We start from the raw sequence: 20,511 nt of genomic DNA on the forward strand, positions 1-20,511 counted from the left end.
TATCTAGTGTTCAATAAAATGTAATAATAATTTTTTTTTCAATTAAAATGTAATAATAATTTTCTTTTTTCTAATTCTTTTTTAAATCCTAAACAAAAGAGAATTGTAACATATTTTCGACAAAATGTCACAATCTTAAAAAAATTAATTGACAAATGTCGCGATCATGTTAATTAGCAACTTCGAAAAACCAAGTTTTATATAATAAGATTATAGAGAAAAAAATAGAGTATCGTTGGAGATGCTCTCATAGGGGCATGAAACTATAAAATGATATCATTTGATCATGCTAGATTAGGTAAACGAAACAATCAGGCTAAAATCCAAAGTAATTGTAAGCCGCCTATCTTTTCTTTTTTTGTAAAAAGATTTTCTATTAAAATGCAAGAGAAAGAAAAGGGTTGCAGAGTTTTTACTCAGTGGCCAAGTGGCCTACATATTATGGAAACAAACTTGAATCATCACAAAGTGTAGTGTAGATGAGTAGAAGAAGGGTAGCTAGCAATTAGTTAGGAGAGCCATAACTGCATCAGTGTGTAGGAGAAGATTGGCCTATCGAATCTCAAGCTAGAGATTCTGATTTTTAGCTGCGACTTTGATCTGTTTGAGAAGGCCTTCCGTTTAGGAAAAGAGCCGCCTATCTTTTCCTTACAGTGTTGTAATACATGTGCGTGTTTTCTTCTCTCCAACTCGTATAGTTAACTGTTATACTCGTATCATTTTTTTTAAAAAAAAGTAAGAAAGTTTTTATCTACCGAAAATAACACAACGACAAAAACAAATTAGTTGGTAATAGTGTTACGTGCGTACTGTCGTGTTATATTTTAAATTCAAACATGATGTGCATGTGTAAGTTTCTAAGTTATATCTGCTCAAAAACAAAAAGTTACTAACTTATAGACGACCAAAAAAACATCTTTTTATCATGTCAAAAGGAAAAGTACTTAAAATAGTTTCACGGAAGGTAGGTTCCTTGTTACTCCATCTATAGCCATCCCGGAATATTGCAAACAAAAGATAACACTAGGCTGGTCCTGAGATTTTGAGGGTCTGTAAAATATCTCATGTAAAAAAAAATTTTTACATGTTTAGAATTTTAAAAAATATTTTTTTAAAACTTATGTCTATATAAGGTTTTTCAAAAATTTCGGAGACCTGTAGCAAATGTTTAACATATCATTGCTCAGGCCAGGCCGGTCCTGGATAACACGGCAACATAAAACAACAAAAGACTTATGTTTGGTTACTTTGGTAAATTGCTGACGTGTTCAGTATAATCCTTATCTTATTAAAGACACGAATTTGTTATTGTTTAAGTTGAAGAAAAAAATCTAGAAGTTGTGATAGTCCGAGTCAGCTTGGTTGAGTTCTTACGTGTCGAACTCATCCTGACAGTGCCAGGATCACAACATTTTATGTATGCAACCGCCCTATTCTCACATATTTTTCACCTTCCATGTTTACCAATCACATCGGTTCTCAATTATATATTGGGTAGTTGTTGTTTGTTACTCATCGATCACATTCTTAATTTTGATTATGAGTTAGATTATATTCATTTATACTTTATTATTGTTAATCTTGTTAAGTTTTTAGTAAATCCAAATCCTATAAAATACGATGGTATATATGCCTAAGTGTGACACGTTTAAGTGTGAAGGTTAATATTTTTTCTTAAAAATCCATAGTTTGCAATTTGCTTAGAGTCCTTCTATAAATACATCATCATGGCCAATGTATTTTGATCATTAGATAAGTTGCGTAGTTATCCAATATTAATTTACCTTCCTTCTACACATCTATATATATCCCCCACAACTACAGTTATAACATTCTGCAATCGTCTCATCTAATCAACCTCGACTATACGACGTCGACGCCATTGTTATTTAGGAGATTTTCTCGAGCAAAAAATGAAGGAGAACGCAGGAAACCCTCTCCATCTCACGTCACTGAACCATGTATCTCTCTTGTGCCGATCCATTGAAGAATCCATGGTTTTTTACCAAACGGTGTTAGGGTTCTTCCCTATTCGAAGACCTGAGTCTTTAAATTTTGAAGGCGCTTGGTACCCCCTCTCTTGATTATCTTTGTATATAAATTTTGAAAGAGTTTCTAGAAACAATAAAATGAATTGAAAAAAACGTTTTGTGTTTAGGTTGTTTGGACATGGAATTGGAATACATCTCTTGCGTTCTTCAGAACCAGAGAAACTTCCCAAGAAAACCGAGATCAATCCCAAAGACAACCATATCTCTTTCCAGGTTAGTTTTTTTTTCTACCTTTGTATACTTTAAACAATAAAACATAATTTATGTGCATACGTACAAGCTCTCTATTCCCCTTAAGATCAGGATTTTCCCTTCAGAAATTTGTCTATATATATGTATATATTTATTTATTTATTTATTGCATAACACACCAATTTCATAACTATTTATAGTTGTTGCTCTGTTTTGGGCATATATATATGGATACTGTTGCAAACATTTGGTGTAAAGAAGAAGACTTATTGACTGTGGAAATGCAGTGTGAGAGTATGTCAGCAGTGGAGAAGAAGCTTGAGGAAATGGAGATAGAGTATGTGAGGGCGATAGTTGAAGAAGGAGGGATCCAAGTGGATCAGCTTTTCTTCCACGATCCAGATGGCTTCATGATTGAGATATGCAACTGTGATAGTCTCCCCGTTGTCCCCCTCGTAGGAGGAATGGCTCGGTCCTGCTCCAGAGTTAAACTTCATCAGATGGTGCAGCCACAACCTCAGACTCAGATCCACCAAGTGGTCCACCCTTAACAATCTCTGTTTTTGTTGTCATTGTGTTTGTATGTATTGGTGTGCTTGTTTTGGAGTGTAATGAATAAGTGACCGACGTGAATCAGTGAATGTGATTCCACTCGAGGAAATGATCATTCTCCTTGCTCTTCTTACTATATGATATAACCAAGAATTAATGCAATAATGCTTACATGTATTTTGTCTTTTTGTTGTTGGTTCCTATCAAGTCCTACAACGTTTTTTTTGTGCCGTATTGTATATCTAGATTGAATTAACCTATTTATGATTCTTGAAATCCTCAAAATATTTAATTTTCTTTTCAAAAAATGATAAAAAAATAAGTTATCGTTTACTCTTATGAATGAATCCCTTGAAAATCTTAGAACCAATATAACGTGCTAAATATATATTTTTTGTTCTAATTGATTTTAAATCATAGTGGATTCAGAAAGGTTCTCCTAAAATATACACAAGTCTGGGCACAATACATCTAAGAAAAATAAAGTGTATACAGTTTACCTAATTGTAGCAGCATTCCATTTAAAGGTTTATCTAGAGGGTTTCTAGGGTTGTATTGAGTTTTCACAAATATAATAAGAAAAGTCATATACAAGAAGATATTTGTCTCAATTTGAATGCTCTCTTGTTTTTTGCTTTAGTACGATGGTGTTATACATCAGAATTCACAACAAACAAGTAAAATAAATAAACATATAATTCATTATCAACTAGTTTTAAATAGAAATCCCATGAAAGTGGAGTGTAACCTAAAATGACAATTATTCTCTCTCAAATACTGCATACTAGACCTTTCAGAGTCAACCAAATAAATAAATAATACATGAGTAGTAATACATACAAACAAGTGTGCATTCATAAATAGTTTTAAAGGCCCCGAGAGAGCATGTTGTCGATGGATTCGAGACGCTGGAGAAGAAGCTGCTTTCTGAAATTTGTGATGAAAGCTTCCGCGCACTGGTCCACGTCCATCGATGCCTTCCTCTCTACCTTTTTATTCCTTGTCTCTGTAATAACGATGTTGGTAGTACCATTACCACTCTCTTGTCCCGAATTCATCTTCATGTTTTTCTTGTTGTTGTTGTTGTTTTTCATGGTTGATATGCTAGAAGGCTTGTATTTCCTGATTTGATGGGTTTTGGAGAGAAGGTGAATTGTTGATATTTAGGATGCTCCGAACCTATGTATTTATAGGTGAATTTTGATAACACCTTTTTATAAAATAAATAAGATTTGAAGGAAACGATAAGTCTTGTTTCTACAGAAACCATATTTGAATGTTGAAGGAATAAAAAGGAATCTTGAATCTCAAGTTATGTACACGACTTAGAGGCAAGAGGAACCATCCTGAAACCACCGCCTTTACTTTACTTATCATTTTATAATTCTAGTGAAATGTATTCTCTGCAAAAGATATAGTTATGCTATTGTTAATGACTTAATTCTGAAAATGTTGTCACAAGGAATATAAATTTGCTATCAAAATTAACATCTAGGGGAATTGTACGCCTTTTAGAATTAGGAAAATTATATTTTCTATGATAAGTATGTATTCCTAAATAGAAAAAAAATTGAATTTTTAGACGGTTATAAATATGAGTCTAAAGAATTGTAAAGTTGTTTATAATATACAAACTCTAAATGTATATCTAACTAAATCATTTTTTGTTTTTTTTTTTGTTTTTTCAAATTGATTCGCGTTTCTTGGTAACAGATATGAATATGACAAACACAGCGATTAACTAATTTAATTTTTTTTCTAAAGCGATACCACATATCCTATATTGAAATGACTGGTAATACATATGTTTTTATTTTTTAAAAAGCGGATACCAATTTATATCTATAAGAAAATATATATACATATTGCCATGCACTAGTCCTTTATTACTAAGACATCATCAAATTTAAGATTCTGCTTGTACAAAATGTAAAAGATGTTGCCTAACTATTGAATTTGACGTTGTCAATTCGGAGAAACAAGGAAGCAAGATTCTAAAAAGCTAAATATAATTTTGACCAACAAAGTTTTGACAAATTTCTCACAAAATATTGCTTACACGTCAAGAACTACGGGTTAAGCATCGAGGTTAGCTTCCTTAACTCGTCACCATCTATTCCTATTGTCTCCCCTCCGGTAACCCTCCCTGCTTTTTTGTTTCTTTTACCGAGAAGATCAAAGAAGAGATCAAAGAAGAGATCATGTGGCTTAAGTTTGCATCTAACCTAACTCCAAACCCAACTAACAAATTTTAGGCAGATCCATTGAATCATATTTCAAACCTATACCAGATTTAAAAAAATTATTGGCTCAAAGCCAACGTACATGGGTGGTATGTCCACAATTTTACTCTAAAACTGTTATTGGCCATCACCAAACATTAATCCAATATTTCAGCACATTAAAAGTTAAATACTTGAATCACTATAGTTTTTTTTGAGCAAAAAATACTATAGTTTAAGATGTCATTTTCTAACTATGTTATGGAACTGTGGTGGATTGCTCCGTATTAAGAGACACTTAGGATAATAAATATTAAGGAAAAAAATTTCTCATCTACACGATGTTTACTCTAATACGATGGAAACCATCCAGTGTATTAGAATGTATCAAAAACTACATCAAATTTATGTTAATACATGTCACATATACAAAGTTCATAATTATGTGGTGGCAACATCATAAACGGATTTAATTAATTTTTAATTTAAATTAATAGGGTCAATCCGTAATTAATAAAAAAACTCAACTTAAACCAAATACCCCGACCCAACCTAACTCTCTTAACCCTACCTACACACAGAAAACACTTAACCCGAAAAAATAGAAAACGACATTGTTAGAGTTTGTAAAGAAAAATCGATTTAGGGGTTTCTAACAGAGAGAGAGAGAACAAGACAGAGAGACCGAGTGAAAGAGATTGAGAGAGATTACAAACCCAACAACCTAATTTCGTTTTTTTTCCTTGAAAAAGATGTGGGGCTGGGAAAAATGTAAAATCAGGTTTTAAGAACTATCATTGGAGTAATTAGTGTGCGATAGTGTGATTTCTGGAGACTCAATTGCAGAAAGAGAGTGAATCATTGTTGGACCCTCCACCCAATTCCATTTCTCTCTTTGTTTTCCCTCTTTCGCTCTGTTTATTTTTTATCTCTTGGCCTGCTCGTTTCTCCATCCAGATGAGTCATCTAGACGGATATGAGAGTTTTGTTCGTTTAGGCACTAAAAGTGCAACTCATCCGGATGATCCATCCGGATGACTTTCGAATATTTAGGCTTAATTTTAAAGTCTATTCAGCTGATCCAATTTGGACCATTTGGATGAAGATTGTTCATTCAATATGGTATAATATGTCTATTATGCCCCTGATGTAATTCACTAATTACAAACATAAACATAATATCATTTTGTCACACACGAAAACCGACAAAACCACAAAAACGCATTTGAAAACTTAAAATCGAATTTTTCACGCCAAAACCTTAAAAATGCATTTCCGCACAAAATTGCAAAAACGTGTTTTCCCGCCAAAATTGCAAAAACATGTTTTCATGCCAAAACCCCAAAACACATTTTCCGCCAAAATACAAAAACACGTTTTCCCGCCAAAACCACAAAACGTGTTTTTCCGCCAAAACCGAAAAATGCGTTTTCTCATCAAAATGCATTTCCCGCTAAAACTGATTCTCGTGAAAACCGCAAAAAATATTTTCCTGCCAAAACGCATTTTCCTCGAAACCCGAAAAAACATATTTTCCCGCCAAAACGCATTTTCCGCGAAACCCGAAAAACGCGTTTTCATGCCAAAACTACAAAACGCGTTTTCACACCAAAAACACAAAAACGCGTTTTCCCGCCAAAATCGTAAAACGTGTTTTCTCACCAAAACCGAAAATTGCCGTTTTCCTACCAAAACCGAAAAATCTTGTTTTCCCGCAAAAACCTAAAAACGTGTTTTCCCGCCAAAACCGAAAATCTCGTTTTCCCGCCAAAACCGCAAAAACACGTTTTCCCACCAAAACCACATAACGTGTTTTCTCGCCAAAACCAAAAATTGTATTTTCTCGCCAAAACCAAAAAAATCTCGTTTTCCCGCAAAAACCGAAAAACGCGTTTTTCCGCTTAAACAAAAAAATCTCGTTTTCCCTCAAAAACCGCAAAAATACATTTTATCTCCAAAACCAAAAATTGTATTTTCCCGCCAAAATAGAAAAATATCGTTTTCCCGTCAAAATCGAAAAATATCGTTTTTCGTCAAAACCGAAAAAATTCTTTTTCCGCCAAAACCGAAGTTACAGTCGGTTTATTATTAATACTCTTTTAGTTTGAAACTCTACAGTTTTTTTTTCAAATACATTTTTATCAATTTTTTTGTTTATTAGAAGTTATTATTGTAACAAATTTTAACATATGATTAAATCAAGACAAGGGTATATAGGTAATTTATTTACTAAACTCATTTGGATGGAAATGAAAATAAAGAAACAAACATAAAATTCATTTAGATGATTTATCTAGATGAACCATCTGGATGGACAAACAAACAGTCTCAAAAATCTGAATGGATCATCTGGATGGAGATGACAGATGGTGAAATGAACAGCCCCTGACTTCGTATATGTGGGCATGTATTAACATAAACTTGGTATAGTTGTTGACACATTCGAATACATTGGATAGTTTTTGACACATTAGAATACATTGGATAATTTCTACCGTATTAGAGTAAACATTGTGTATCCCATAAACTTTTTTCCAAATATTAAACTCAAAACTACAAGATGTGACACCTTTTAAAACAGTGGTTGGATATCAAAACGACGCACAAGACGACCAAAAGCTAAGAGTAATCACAGGTGGATACATCCCTTATATATTAATTGAGGAACATTTGAAAAGATGTAACTTCAATTTTGTATTAATTAAAAGAGGCCCCAATGCATAGGTGGCACTCAATTAGGTAGTCAATTACATTCAATTGAAAAATAAGTAGGTCCACATTCGATTTTTATATGTTGTTAGATACATAAGTTGGTCAAACTATATGATATAATGATATGATATGATATTTTATTTCCTTAAATAAAACCTACGGAATTACCATAAATGACTAATATATATATGACAATTAATGAGTTTAATAATAAAGATTTGATAACAATGTATATCTCCTCCATCATTTTTTGTTTAATTTTATATTATTAAAATAAATTAAACAATCAAATTAGCTATAAAAATAAAATTTAGATTTTTTCGTATATGTTATATTTTGAATTTTTAAAAACGACAATAAATGACTAAAACTATTAAAATTATTATGTTAAAAATTAATGATCAATTGGTTTAACATTTTTATTATAAGAAGATACACATGATTTAAAAACCATATGAGTAAAAAATATCATTTAATAATAAAATAAATAAATATATATATATATATATATATATATATATATATATATATATATTAAACACTATATACCATAAGATTACATAAATATTTTAATATTAAAACTTTCAATGAATTTTCAAGAACATTTATAAATTATAAACTTATTAAAGATTTCAGATTGAAAATTTTGTTATCGATGATTTAAATATTTTGTTATAAAACGATATGAACGATCATAGAACCGTATGATTATAAATTCTTATTTAATAAATAACTATACAAAATATACTATTCCTAGAAAAATAGGTTGGTCCATCTTAACTTATATTACACTTTTTATTAAACTAACTATCGAATTGATAAATAACGTACCAAAAAATATTTTGCACTTTCCTTAAATAAAAGCTACGAAATTACCTAATATGATTAACGTATATGTGAAAATTAATTATAATGAATAATAAATATTTGATAACAATTTTTGTATCTTAGTTCTTTTTTTAATTTTATATTATTAAAATATATTTAAAAATCACATTAAATATATAATAAAAACATTTATAATTTTTCTTATATGTTATATTTTGAATTTTTCAAAACGTCTATAAATTATTAGAAATTTGAATATCCCTACCCTGAAAATTTTGTGATCAAAAGATTATTTTTTTTGTCATAATAAGTTACAAATGATCATAAAATTGTATTAATATGAACTTTTATTTAATATTATAAGAAGATACACATTATTTTAAAACCATATGAGTAAAAAATATCATTTAATAATAAAACATATATATTTATATATATATATATATAGATTATACTATATACCATAAGATTACATAAATATTTTAATATTAAAACTTTCAATGAATTTTCAAAAACATTTATAAATTATAAACTTATTAAAGATTTCACATTGAAATTTTTGTTATCGATTATTTAAATATTCAGTTATAAAATGATATGAATGATCATAGAACTGTATGATTATAAATTCTCATTTAATAAATGACTATATAAAATATACTATTCTTAGAAAAATAGGTTGGCCCATCTTGACTTACATTATATTTTTTATTAAACTAACTATCTAATTGATAAATAATCTACCAAAATTTTTTTTGCACTTTCCTTAATTAGAAGCTACGAAATTACCTAATATGATTAACATATATATGAAAATTAATTATTATGAATAATAAATATTTGATAACAATTTTGGTATCTTAGTTCTTTTTTTTTAATTTTATATTGTTGAAAGATATTAAAAAATCACATTAAATATATAATAAAAACATTTATATTTTTTCTTATATGTTATATTTGAATTTTTCAAAATGTCTATATATTATTAGAAATTTGAATATTCCTACTCTGAAAATTTTGTGATCAATAGATTATTTTTTTGTTATAATAAGTTACAAATGATCATAAAATATAACGCATATGAATTTTTATTTAATAAATATTCAAACTAAATAATATATATATATAAACACTAATGATTTAAAGCAACAAGATTGGCTGATCAATTTAGTCGTCCAGTTGAAATCTTTCAAAAGTATGTGAAAGACTAAACTCAAAGTAAATATTGATTTAGAATAGTAGTTATATTTTACTAACCAAATACCGAAAAAAACCGAACCGAACCGAAACTAACCCGATATCCGGGTTGAACACCCGTAATCCAAATGAAGCCAAACTATTGTTTCATTCTCCAAAATATAATAAAAATAATAACTTAATCCCGCGCAAGGCGCGGGTCTTATCCTAGTATATTTTTAAAGGAGTTGTTTTTTTGAAACCGAAAAAGATGTGACATACAAAGCGCTGGTAACTTAATCTACAAGTTAGAGTGGCCTAGACGGAGCAAGACACGGTGCCACGATGTGTTGAGCACCCCTCTTAGGTTCCACACTGACTCCACATTTTCCGGCTGAACATTGGCCGCCGAATCCACCTGCTCATTCCCATAATTGTTTATACGAGATTAATGTCAATAATCCCACTTATTATCTGAGAATAAATGTTGGAGAGGCCTTTTACCGCTTTGGCGATGACCTCGGTACTCTGGGAGACATCAAAGGTGGCTTCAAACAGCACCCACGCCCATTTGTCGCTGGAGTTGTGTTCAGAGATGTAATCCCTTCCGGGTTTCTGTGTTCTAGAAGCTTCCACCCAGCTTTTGCCTCCATCCATGGATATATCCACTCGCTCGATCCCTCGCCCACCTCCAGAAACCGCATAGCCTTTGATGCTTACCTGTAAAACCCAATATTACAATGAATTTGCTTCTGCATTTGTCAGATCAGATTGGGAAAGGAAATGACTTTCAGCTCGAAAGTTCTCACCTTTCCAGGCCTCACCATTTGCACGTCCTCCAAAGAGCAGATTGCACTCTGTTCACCATTAAGAAAAGAAAGAATGATCAGTCAAAACCCATCATCAAATGAGCTACGAACATGGCAAAGAAACTGAAAGATCCTCAGTTCATACAACTGTCAGAAAGAGGGTAAAATATTTATCTACCTGAACAGGGAAATCCATTTGCGGTCTCCTTGAGGACCAGTTGATATTGTCCCAATTGACAGAAGGTGGGAACATTTTGTAATCTTTTTGCATGAAGAAGCCCTTTCAATACAACATTGTTAGAGCAGTTTCTGATTGCTAAAAAAAAAAAGGGTAAAGTAAAGATGAGACAGACCTGGCATTCTTCAGCGAGTAGATTGATGGAATCAAGCCATTTGACCGAACGAGCACCAATCACACCGGGGACAACCACCCTCAACGGAAACCCATGATCCCTGTTCAGGATCTTCAAAACATTTAAGGACAAACAAGCAATGATGACACGTCAAACAAGTGATCATGAAGATTAAACAAAAATGAAACAGACTCTTTGATGTTGAGATGGCAAAAGGGAAAGATATATCAAAACCTCTCCATTCATCTCATAAGCGAGGAGAACGTCGGCGTCAGGATTAGTGGCTTGGCTAAGAGGGATGGACGCCTTATAAGGCCCACCATTCTCCTCCTATATTAGAAACACAGAACGAATCAACCAAATGCATAACTAAAAGATGAAAGGAAAGTAGTATAATTATATATATACCTTGCAGCGATCAACACTGACAAACTCAACATGCCTGCCACCTAAAGTGGTAAAGCCAGTGAGCTTTGGGATCCCCAGAAGCTCAAGAACATCGGCCAGTTTGGCCCCGCCCCAGACAGCTGAAAGGCACAGTCTTTGCACTATTATTATATTATATAAAAAAAAAAAGACAGTCTTTGGGGAAAGAAAGAAAGAAAGAAAAAAAAAAAAGAACCGTTGCCAATGGCAGAAACATCCCATCCAACCCCTCTAACATTCCTAACTTTGCTCATGGCAGTTCTTCTGTTACCAGCACACTGCGTTGTTTCAACAAATACAAGAAAACTGAGAAAAGGGGCTGAGGTATTGGAAAGGATGGAATAAATAATAGAGACCTGTAGAGTAGCAGTGACGTTGTACTTGGGCAGGGACCTGATATCTTTGATGAATAGCATTTTTGGGTTATCGATCAATCCGGTGACGGCGACGGAGTAGCTGGTAAGTGGAAACAAAAGAATCCAGAATCAGACAAAAGGCAAAAAGTTGAAAAAGACAACTGAAGATGTAAGATAAAAGAGGATGAGGACTTTTCGATGTGATCAACAATGGGAATGGGGCCATGGTTTCGCTTGTAGAAAAGATGGACGGGAGTGACGTAAGATGAAACTAAGGCGGAGCGAGGAGGCTCAGCGTTGAAAGGCTCCTGTCATCACATCACATCACACCCCCAAAATTGAATGAATACATAACATAGCAAAAAACAAAGAAGAAAGGAGAGCTTGCCTTTGCGTTGACTTTGAAACAAGGGTCACGAGGTGGTTCTTGTGAGTATTCCGACGGTCCACGAATCCCAGGCATATCTTCTTCTTCTTTTTTTTTGCAGATAACCACCAGAAAGAAAGCTTCCTTTGCTTTGCTTTTTATGGTCAGAGAAAGGACTTTGGTGGCTTGGATCACAATGTGTTTTGTGGTCAGTAGAGAATATTTTTTATAAGATACAAAAAAAAGCATGCGATCCAAACATTTAATCAAGTATAATAATCAAAGACAGTGAGTATTTGGTCATCTAAACCTATGCAGATCCAATACACAGAAAATTGGAGAATAATCGTAGAAAACACTTGGAACCATCGTAGTTAAGAGAATAAGTAACGAAGTAATTGACTAACCTTTGGAGTGGAACGAGAGAAGGAGAGAGAGCTCGAGTGAAAAGAAGTGCAATGAGAGATCGACATATGCCAAAACGTTTTGGAGAGAAAGTGACAAATCACATTGGGCTGGTGACATAATGGGCCGAATGAGTTAGCAGGCCCAAATAGCCATAATAATCTCAAGAGATGACCCGATAGGGACTGGGACTCCCCTCTGTGACCCCAAAGCGACGACCATGGAAACCCTTTTCAGAGTCTCACTTCGTCTTCTCCCGGTTTGTCACGGCGCAATCCGTTTCCCCGTTTCCCCGTTTCAACACCCGGTTCCTCCCACTTGCTGAACCGTAGTCTGTATAAGTTCTCTTCTTCTTCGGCTTCCTCCTCTGTGAAGACAAATGCAGGTTGGCTGTTGGGTCTGGGGGACAAGAAGAAGAAGCCAACGAATATACCGGATATCGTAGCGGCTGGAGATCCGGTTCTGCACGAGAAGGCCCGAGAGGTTGACCCGGATGAAATCGGGTCGGAGCGTATTCACAAGATAATTGATGATATGGTCAAAGTTATGAGATTGGCTCCTGGTGTTGGCCTCGCCGCTCCTCAGATTGGTATCCCCTTAAGAGTAAGTTAGCCTGTTTTTTTCTTTTCTTTCTAGTGTCCCCTTCTTTCGATTGAATATGTTTTCGTGATGATTCAGATTATTGTTTTGGAAGATACTAAAGAGTATATAAGTTACGCACCAAAGGAGGAGGTTCTTGCTCAAGAAAGGCGTCCTTTTGATCTCTTGGTAAACAGAATAATTACTTTTAAAATTTTGTTAAAATTGAGACAAAAGTCTTAAACTTTTGGGGGTTGGTTGTTAGGTGATGGTGAATCCGGAGCTTAAGGGGGTTAGCAACAAGAAAGCTCTCTTCTTTGAAGGATGTCTGAGTGTGGATGGATTCAGAGGTGCGGTGGAGAGATACCTTGAAGTGGAAGTCACAGGCTACGATCGTCAAGGGAAGAGAATCGAAGTGAATGCTTCAGGTTGGCAAGCGAGGATTCTGCAGCACGAGTGCGATCATTTGGATGGTAATCTTTATGTGGATAAGATGATACCACGCACTTTTAGGACAGTCGACAACTTGGACTTGCCTCTCGCAGAAGGCTGTCCTAAACTCGGGCCTCAATGACCCAGACAGACGGATTCTTCGACAGAAGTTTGTTAATGTAATTTTTGATTCTTAAACATGGGAGCTTAATATAAAAAAAAAAAACATGGGAGCTTAATATAAAAAGTTTTTTGGGATTTAAGATTTTTTTTATTCATTTACGATAAGACCACACCACAAATTAAGACAGCTATTTAATAGTTGGAAATGAGTCATCTCGCTCGATCTGAAAAAGACACGGCGGCGAAGGCGTGAAATGCGGCGGTGAAATGGCCCCTCAGATCAACCAAATATAAAACTAGAGCTTAAATTTAAGTTAATTAAACAATAAATAAAAAGGAAAGATCTAATCACAGCCGTCCGTTTTCCAATCAACGGACAAACCCATGCCGGGAATTTTATCTCTGGAACACACTTCAATCTAAAATTCGGACAGAGATTGTGGAACGAACCCATGTCGGAAAGTCGGTTTGATTTATACAGAAATTATATCTTGATAGCTAATTTACAAATCACCCAGAAAAAATCATAAGTATCACAATCTATAAAGCTTAACCGGAGGAAATCCAGAAGAGAAATAAAGATTGTATCAGAGAGCCACACAGAGAAATACAAAAAAAAAAGAAGAAGATCAAAGACAGTATTACTATATATCATCATATCTCTTTAATTTGCATGCCTACCTCGATCTGCGCTTCGGTGGCCTTTTCCTCTGATTATTCTTCTTCCCCGGCGGTTTCTTCCCAAACGCAGAGCAGCAACCGCATGTCGACAACCTCGGAGACGGCGGCTCCACCGCAGGAGACACTCTTCCGGTTGTTCTGTGGTGTCGTGCGGCTCCTCTGCCGTTAAATCGACACATCTCGACTGTTGCAACACCGGTTTTGATCGGCCTGAGCTTGTCTTTCTCATCGCTGGGGTTCTGTTTCGGGAGCTCCGAGGTTTCCGACAGCGGCTTAGGCTGTTCGTCGCGTTGACTTTCTTCTTTCTGCTCGTTGGCCTGTTTGTTAAGTTCGGCGATGACACGGTCGTCCCAGACTATGCCGGAAGATCCCTGACGGCGGAAGGAGATGGTTGATCTTTGAAGACCTTCCATGGATCTCTGTTATTCTCTCTCTCTCTCTCTCTCGATTTCTTCGCTTCTTTTGAGCTAAAAGACGAGAAAAAAGAAAGAAAGAAAGTGATTAGTGTTATAAGTCCATGATATGGATACGTGGATTGCCATTAACCATCAGGGAGGTTTACATCTGACCCGACTATCCGATCCGTCTACACCCGGTCCGTCTACACCCGTCTCCGGTCCGTCTACATCCGACCAAGACTAGTCAAGATGAAGACTCATTCAACCGGAGCATTTATGAGCTTTGACCAAGTCTACATATTTGTGGTCAATATGTAATAAATGTGTAGATACTCTCCTTTGTTGTAAACCCTTGGAACCTCCACTATATATTGATAGTGAGAGCTAATGAGAAAGACACAACTTTCAAAGCAACACTTCTCTCATATTTCTAACACGTTATCAGCACGATTGTGCTCTCCACCTGAGAAATCTCTCTCAGCCGGCGATCCTCTTTCCGGCCAGCTCCTCCGGTGCTCAGCCTTTGCTCCACCGGCGCTCAGCCTCCTCTCCAGCAGGCCACCTCTCTCTCTCCGCCGGAAAACTCCTCTCTCTCTCAAATTCCGGCCAACTCTCACGGTGGTCCTCTCAGATTCTTGTGGTGAAAAAGGTAAACAAATCAAAACCTTGAAATCTATAGAACACCATTATGTCTGAAACAAATCTAGGATCTATATGAATCCATAACTTATAAACAATCTATGGATTTAAAATATTGATCTTGTTTCTATGATCCATATGATCCATATGAAACTTGATTCTAAAAGTATCTTGAATCCATAAAACTTAAAATTCTCTAAAGGTTCTATGTTTCTCTAAAAAACTTATAAACTTATCAAAATACCTAAAGATCTACATGAATCTTGTTTATAAAAACTTATGAATCATAAAATTATTAGAGAAAGCTTAAACCTTTTTGATTCAATCCTTTTGTTTGGCCATTTTACCAGATGTGATAAACATAAGTGTATAATCTGGCCAAAACAAAATTCCATCAATCCCTTGTTGTGCCATTTTCGGCCAGAACTCCTAAAATCAGTCAACCCATCAATAAAATCGAAATTAAAATCATTCATTGCATATCCTTGACTATTAATATTTATTTTGTAACTATCAAAGTTTTAAAAACCTTTTATGATTTTATAAATGCATAATCGATTTTATAAATGCTTGTTTGATTTTATTAAAAGCATATCTTTGACTGAAAATTATTTCTAAAAGTTTTATAAGCCATAGTCTTGTTTTAAAATTGATATGTCATAAGGTAGAATAAAATCTGGTTGAAATCATTTGATCATATTGTTAATTAAACCAACCATGAACCGATTTTATATCATACTGAATTTTGATCACATAAGTTTGCTAGTTAAAATAAAACTTGATCTAGTTTCATCCTTGAACTTGATTCTATGATTAAATTATGTACTGATCATTTGCATACCTGATAGCATCATTTAGTAAATCATTAGATCGAACTTGAATCATCCATGAACTGACCTTTGCATGCATCCAACTATCATATTGTTAAAACTGGACATAGGTATCACATAATTGAAACCAAACATACATGTTTGCATAGCTTTAGCAATGATGATACTAGTGCGTCTGAAGTGGTTCATGTTGTTTGCATCTAAATGATTCACACTGTTTGCATATAGTTAGACAAAATCGGTTTCCATTTAAAATTTAGTACATTTGCTTTATTCAAAATTTATAAACCAAGTTTTAACCGATTTTGAAAATCTACTTTGGTTTACAAATATCTTGAACATTATAAAAGTTATTTGTCTTGTCCATGATGCATTTTAAATCCATCCACATTGATTGACAAAATTTTTATCTTAATACATATAAAATATTTTCTGAAAATAAAATGCATAATAAATCATCAATCTCCTTGGCATATAAATTCAAGTCCTGAATTATATTATGAATCCTTACTCCTTTATGGATATTTGATTCAGATGTCGAAAATCAACAACCTTGAATATGCTTCCCTCAATCTCTCCGGAGATAATTACCTCCAATGGGAGCTTGATACCAAAATCCTCTTAAGGTCCAGAAACCTTGGTGATACTATCACTGAAGGCACTGAGCCATCAGACAAGGATAATTACAAGGCACTTGTTGTCATTCGCCATCACCTTGCTGAAGGTCTCAAGGACCAGTATCTCACAATTGAGAATCCTCTGGGACTTTGGACAGAGTTGAAAACCAGATTTAATCATCAGAAAACTGTGATATTGCCAAAAGCCCTTTATGATTGGAGAAACCTGAGAATCCAAGACTATAAGTCTGTGGAAGAATATAACTCGGCTTTGTTCAAAATAGTCTCAAAGTTGAAACTTTGTGGTGAGACTATTACTGATGCTGATATGTTGGAGAAAACATTCTCCACATTCCACACCAGCAATGTTGTGCTTCAGCAACAGTACCGAGAGAAGGGTTTCTCCACTTATGCTGCCTTAATCTCTTGTTTGTTGCTAGCTGAGCAAAACAATGAGTTGCTCATGATGAACAGTGAGCTAAAGCCTCCTGGTGCTAAAGCATTGCCTGAGGCACATGCGGCCGTAGAGCCAAAGGATGAGACTCCAAGAGAGTCATACCATGGTCGCATGAGAGGCCGTGGTAGATGGCAAGGTCGTAACCGTGGATTTCAACCACGTGGCCGTGGATTTCAACCACGAGACCATCTTGGTCGCAGCCAATCATTGGCTCGAGCTCGACCAAATCTGCTTGCTATCGTTGTGGGATGACCAATCATTGGGCTAATAAATGCAAAACTCCCCAACACCTTGTTAAGCTCTACCAGGAGAGCATAAAGGGCAAGAACTCTGAGGCAAATTTCGTCCATTATGATAATGAGAATGATCTGGACCATGAGGATGATCAAGCCCATGGCAGAGATGGTCATGAGGATTTTGAGACTTCAGACCTCCTTACAAGTGGCTGAATATGAAGATTTCGATATCATATTATAGCAATACTATAGCAGGCACGGCCAGCCTTATTGAAGGCCATGGCCCGGCTCACTTAGTGATGCCTAAAGGCACGCATTTAGAAATTTCTAATGCATTATATTCTCCAAAATCAAAGAGAAATCTGTTAAGTTTCAAAGACATTCGCATGAATGATCTACATGTTGAAACTAGGGGCGAGGGAAAGAAAGAATTCCTCTTGATTTATGAAAATGCCCAAGGCCATAAGAAAGTCCTAGAGACTATCCCTGCTATATCAATAGGCCTCTATTGTGCCAATATAAAATCGAGTGAGGCTAACACTTCAATTCCTAATGAGTTCAGAGAAGCCTTTAAACAATGGCATGAAAGGCTTGGCCATCCTGGCAGATCCATGATGCGCAAAATAATCTCGAGCTCAACTGGCCATTCCTTGAAAGATAGGATAACTATCCCTATGAGCATTACATGTATTCCATGCTCACAAGGAAAATTAATAATAAGGCCATCACCTGGAAAGGTGAGTAAGGAAACATTAAACTTTCTGGAAAGAATACATGGTGATATATGTGGACCAATACACCCACCTTGTGGGACATTTCGATATTTTATGGTCCTCATTGACGCATCGACCAGATGGTCGCATGTTTGTCTATTATCATCTAGAAACTTAGCATTGGCAAGACTATTGGCACAGATCATAAGACTGCGAGCCCATTTTCCAGATTTTCCACTAAAGACTATACGTCTTGACAATGCAAGTGAATTCAGTTCCCAAGCTTTTAATGATTACTGTATGTCCATGGGGGTAAGTGTGGAACACTCCGTGGCACATGTACATACACAGAATGGATTGGCCGAATCCTTCATTAAAAGAATCCAGTTGATTGCTCGACCATTACTCATGAGGTCGAAGCTACCAGTATCAGCTTGGGGACATGCGGTATTACATGCTGCTGAATTAATACGCATAAGGCCATCCAGTGAACATAAATATTCTCCATCCCAATTACTCTCGGGTCATGAGCCAGACGTATCCCATATCAAAACATTTGGATGTTCTGTGTACGTCCCTATTGCACCACCACAGAGAACAAAAATGGGACCTCAAAGGAGGATGGGAATATATGTTGGTTTTGATTCTCCAACCATTATTAAATATCTTGAGCCTACTACTGGAGATTTATTTAAGGCCAGATATGCTGATTGTCATTTTGATGAATCAGAGTACCCAACATTAGGGGGAGAAAATAACAAGCTGGGCAAAGAAATTGTATGGAATCAAACATCCTTATCATGGCAAGATCCTCGGACTCAATCATGTGATTTAGAGGTCCAGAAAATAATTCATATGCAAAAGCTAGCTAATCAATTGCCTGATTCCTTTGCTGACCCGAAAAGAGTGACTAAGTCCTATATACCAGCTTGTAATGCACCAATAAGTATTGATGTCCAAGATGGACACAATCAAGTGGCTACAGAGTCTAAAGCACGTCTTAAGCGTGGTAGACCAATTGGTTCCAAAGATAAAAGACCTCGGAAACTAAAGAAAGGTGCAAAAGAAACCGAGGTCATAGATTGTCCAGACAAGGCCGAAATGGCCATGCCTAAGGTACCAACCAATGAGACTCGGGACGCCGAGCCTCATGGTACTGAAGGTGCTAATGATGAGATCTCAATTAATTATTTAATGTCTGGGACAAGATGGAACCGGAATGATGTCGACATCAATGATATATTTGCATACCAAGTAGCCCTTGATGTTATGGACTTAGATGAGGATCATGAACCCACGTCTATACTAGAGTGCACTCAAAGATCAGATTGGCTCAAATGGAAAGAAGCCATAAACGTGGAGTTAGAATCTTTTAAGAAAAGGAATGTCTTTGGATCGATTATCCGGACACCTTATAATGTTAAACCAGTGGGATATAAGTGGGTATTTGTGAGGAAGAGAAATGAATATGGTGAAATTGTAAGATACAAAGCACGGCTTGTTGCACAAGGATTCTCACAAATACCAGGCATCGATTATGAGGAGACATACTCCCCTGTGGTGGATGCAACTACATTTCGATTTTTAATAAGTCTGGCCATCAAAGAAAATTTGGATATGCGGTTAATGGATGTTGTAACCGCATACCTTTATGGTCCACTGGATAACGAAATATATATGAGATTACCAGAGGGTGTTGAGCTCAAAGCTAATAAAGGTTCTCGAGAAGAACACTGCATAAGGCTGAACAAATCCTTATATGGACTTAAGCAAAGTGGTCGAATGTGGTATAATCGCTTAAGCGAATACCTTGCCAAAGTTGGCTATAAGAACGACCCTATCAGTCCATGTATCTTTATAAAGAAGTTTGCAAACAAAGGATTTGTTATCATAGCAGTGTATGTTGATGATTTGAACATCATTGGAACCCCTGGGGAAATCGCCCAAACAGTTGAATATCTCAAGAAAGAGTTTGAAATGAAAGACCTAGGTAAAACTAAAGTCTGTTTGGGGTTACAACTTGAGTACATAAAAGGAGGAATCCTTGTGCATCAAAAGGCATATACAGAAAAAGTACTCAAGAGATTTAACATGGACCAGGCTCACCCATTGACCAGCCCAATGGTCGTGAGGTCCCTTGGAGTGGACACTGACCCATTCCGTCCTAAGGACGAGAATGAGAATGTCCTGGGTCCAGAAGTGCCTTACCTCAGTGCCATAGGAGCGTTACTGTATTTGGCTAGCCACACTAGACCAGATATATGTTTTGCCGTGAGTCTCCTAGCCCGTTTTAGTTCATGTCCGACCCAAAGGCACTGGAATGGAATTAAACATATCCTACGTTACCTTCAAGGAAC

General features: G+C 35.5%; 4 protein-coding genes and 1 pseudogene across 6 annotated transcripts; 2 read left to right on the forward strand and 3 right to left on the reverse strand.

The window, feature by feature from the left end:
• Positions 1–1,447: 1,447 nt before the first annotated feature.
• On the forward strand, positions 1,448–2,972 carry BNAC05G11680D (glyoxylase I 4). The gene is made up of 3 exons (XM_013894306.3): positions 1,448–2,068; positions 2,159–2,264; positions 2,531–2,972. Exons 1-3 carry the CDS (start codon positions 1,914–1,916, stop codon positions 2,792–2,794), a joined length of 525 nt encoding a protein of 174 aa, XP_013749760.1. The 5' UTR covers positions 1,448–1,913; the 3' UTR covers positions 2,795–2,972.
• BNAC05G11690D lies at positions 2,837–5,843 on the reverse strand. Its single transcript, XM_048758121.1, has one exon. It carries the CDS (start codon positions 3,887–3,889, stop codon positions 3,662–3,664), a length of 228 nt encoding a protein of 75 aa, XP_048614078.1. The 5' UTR covers positions 3,890–5,843; the 3' UTR covers positions 2,837–3,661.
• Positions 5,844–9,883: 4,040 nt separating this feature from the next.
• Positions 9,884–12,694, reverse strand: LOC106452251 (sulfite oxidase). Of its 2 annotated transcripts, none has more exons than XM_013894327.3 (12): positions 12,452–12,694; positions 12,066–12,229; positions 11,870–11,985; positions 11,678–11,777; positions 11,524–11,599; positions 11,304–11,422; positions 11,130–11,225; positions 10,896–11,006; positions 10,721–10,822; positions 10,543–10,590; positions 10,238–10,453; positions 9,884–10,151 (listed from the first exon to the last, which is right to left on the reverse strand). In XM_013894327.3, the coding sequence occupies exons 1-12, from the start codon at positions 12,567–12,569 to the stop codon at positions 10,035–10,037; spliced, it is 1,383 nt and encodes a 460-aa protein (XP_013749781.1). In that variant the 5' UTR covers positions 12,570–12,694; the 3' UTR covers positions 9,884–10,034. The 2 variants fall into 2 exon arrangements, with proteins under 2 accessions (XP_013749781.1, XP_013749771.1); XM_013894317.3 differs by having other exon boundaries at positions 11,518–11,599.
• Positions 12,664–14,212, forward strand: LOC106452263 (annotated as a pseudogene). The gene is made up of 3 exons (XR_007323780.1): positions 12,664–13,052; positions 13,128–13,217; positions 13,294–14,212. The product of XR_007323780.1 is annotated as a peptide deformylase 1A, chloroplastic/mitochondrial-like (transcript).
• Positions 14,037–15,073, reverse strand: LOC106452271 (uncharacterized protein At1g15400). The gene has a single exon (XM_013894350.3). The coding sequence runs from the start codon at positions 14,675–14,677 to the stop codon at positions 14,261–14,263; it is 417 nt and encodes a 138-aa protein (XP_013749804.2). The 5' UTR covers positions 14,678–15,073; the 3' UTR covers positions 14,037–14,260.
• Positions 15,074–20,511: the final 5,438 nt, after the last annotated feature.

Source organism: Brassica napus, chromosome C5, assembly GCF_020379485.1.
Source record: "Brassica napus cultivar Da-Ae chromosome C5, Da-Ae, whole genome shotgun sequence".
Taxonomy (NCBI): Eukaryota; Viridiplantae; Streptophyta; class Magnoliopsida; order Brassicales; family Brassicaceae; genus Brassica; species Brassica napus.

What these genes read in the sequence shown, in the direction of transcription:
- BNAC05G11680D (XM_013894306.3), top strand. Translation starts at nt 1,914, where the DNA reads ATGAAGGAGAACGCAGGAAACCCTCTCCATCTCACGTCACTGAACCAT. An exon ending in TTAAATTTTGAAGGCGCTTG is followed by an intron (nt 2,069 to 2,158) that starts GTACCCCCTCTC and finishes TTTTGTGTTTAG; the next exon opens with GTTGTTTGGACATGGAATTG. An exon ending in ACAACCATATCTCTTTCCAG is followed by an intron (nt 2,265 to 2,530) that starts GTTAGTTTTTTT and finishes GTGGAAATGCAG; the next exon opens with TGTGAGAGTATGTCAGCAGT.
- LOC106452271 (XM_013894350.3), bottom strand. Translation starts at nt 14,677, where the DNA reads ATGGAAGGTCTTCAAAGATCAACCATCTCCTTCCGCCGTCAGGGATCT.
- BNAC05G11690D (XM_048758121.1), bottom strand. Translation starts at nt 3,889, where the DNA reads ATGAAAAACAACAACAACAACAAGAAAAACATGAAGATGAATTCGGGA.
- LOC106452251 (XM_013894317.3), bottom strand. Translation starts at nt 12,569, where the DNA reads ATGTCACCAGCCCAATGTGATTTGTCACTTTCTCTCCAAAACGTTTTG. An exon ending in GTTTCAAAGTCAACGCAAAG is followed by an intron (nt 11,986 to 12,065) that starts GCAAGCTCTCCT and finishes ATGTGATGACAG; the next exon opens with GAGCCTTTCAACGCTGAGCC. An exon ending in TCAGTGTTGATCGCTGCAAG is followed by an intron (nt 11,226 to 11,303) that starts GTATATATATAA and finishes TTTCTAATATAG; the next exon opens with GAGGAGAATGGTGGGCCTTA.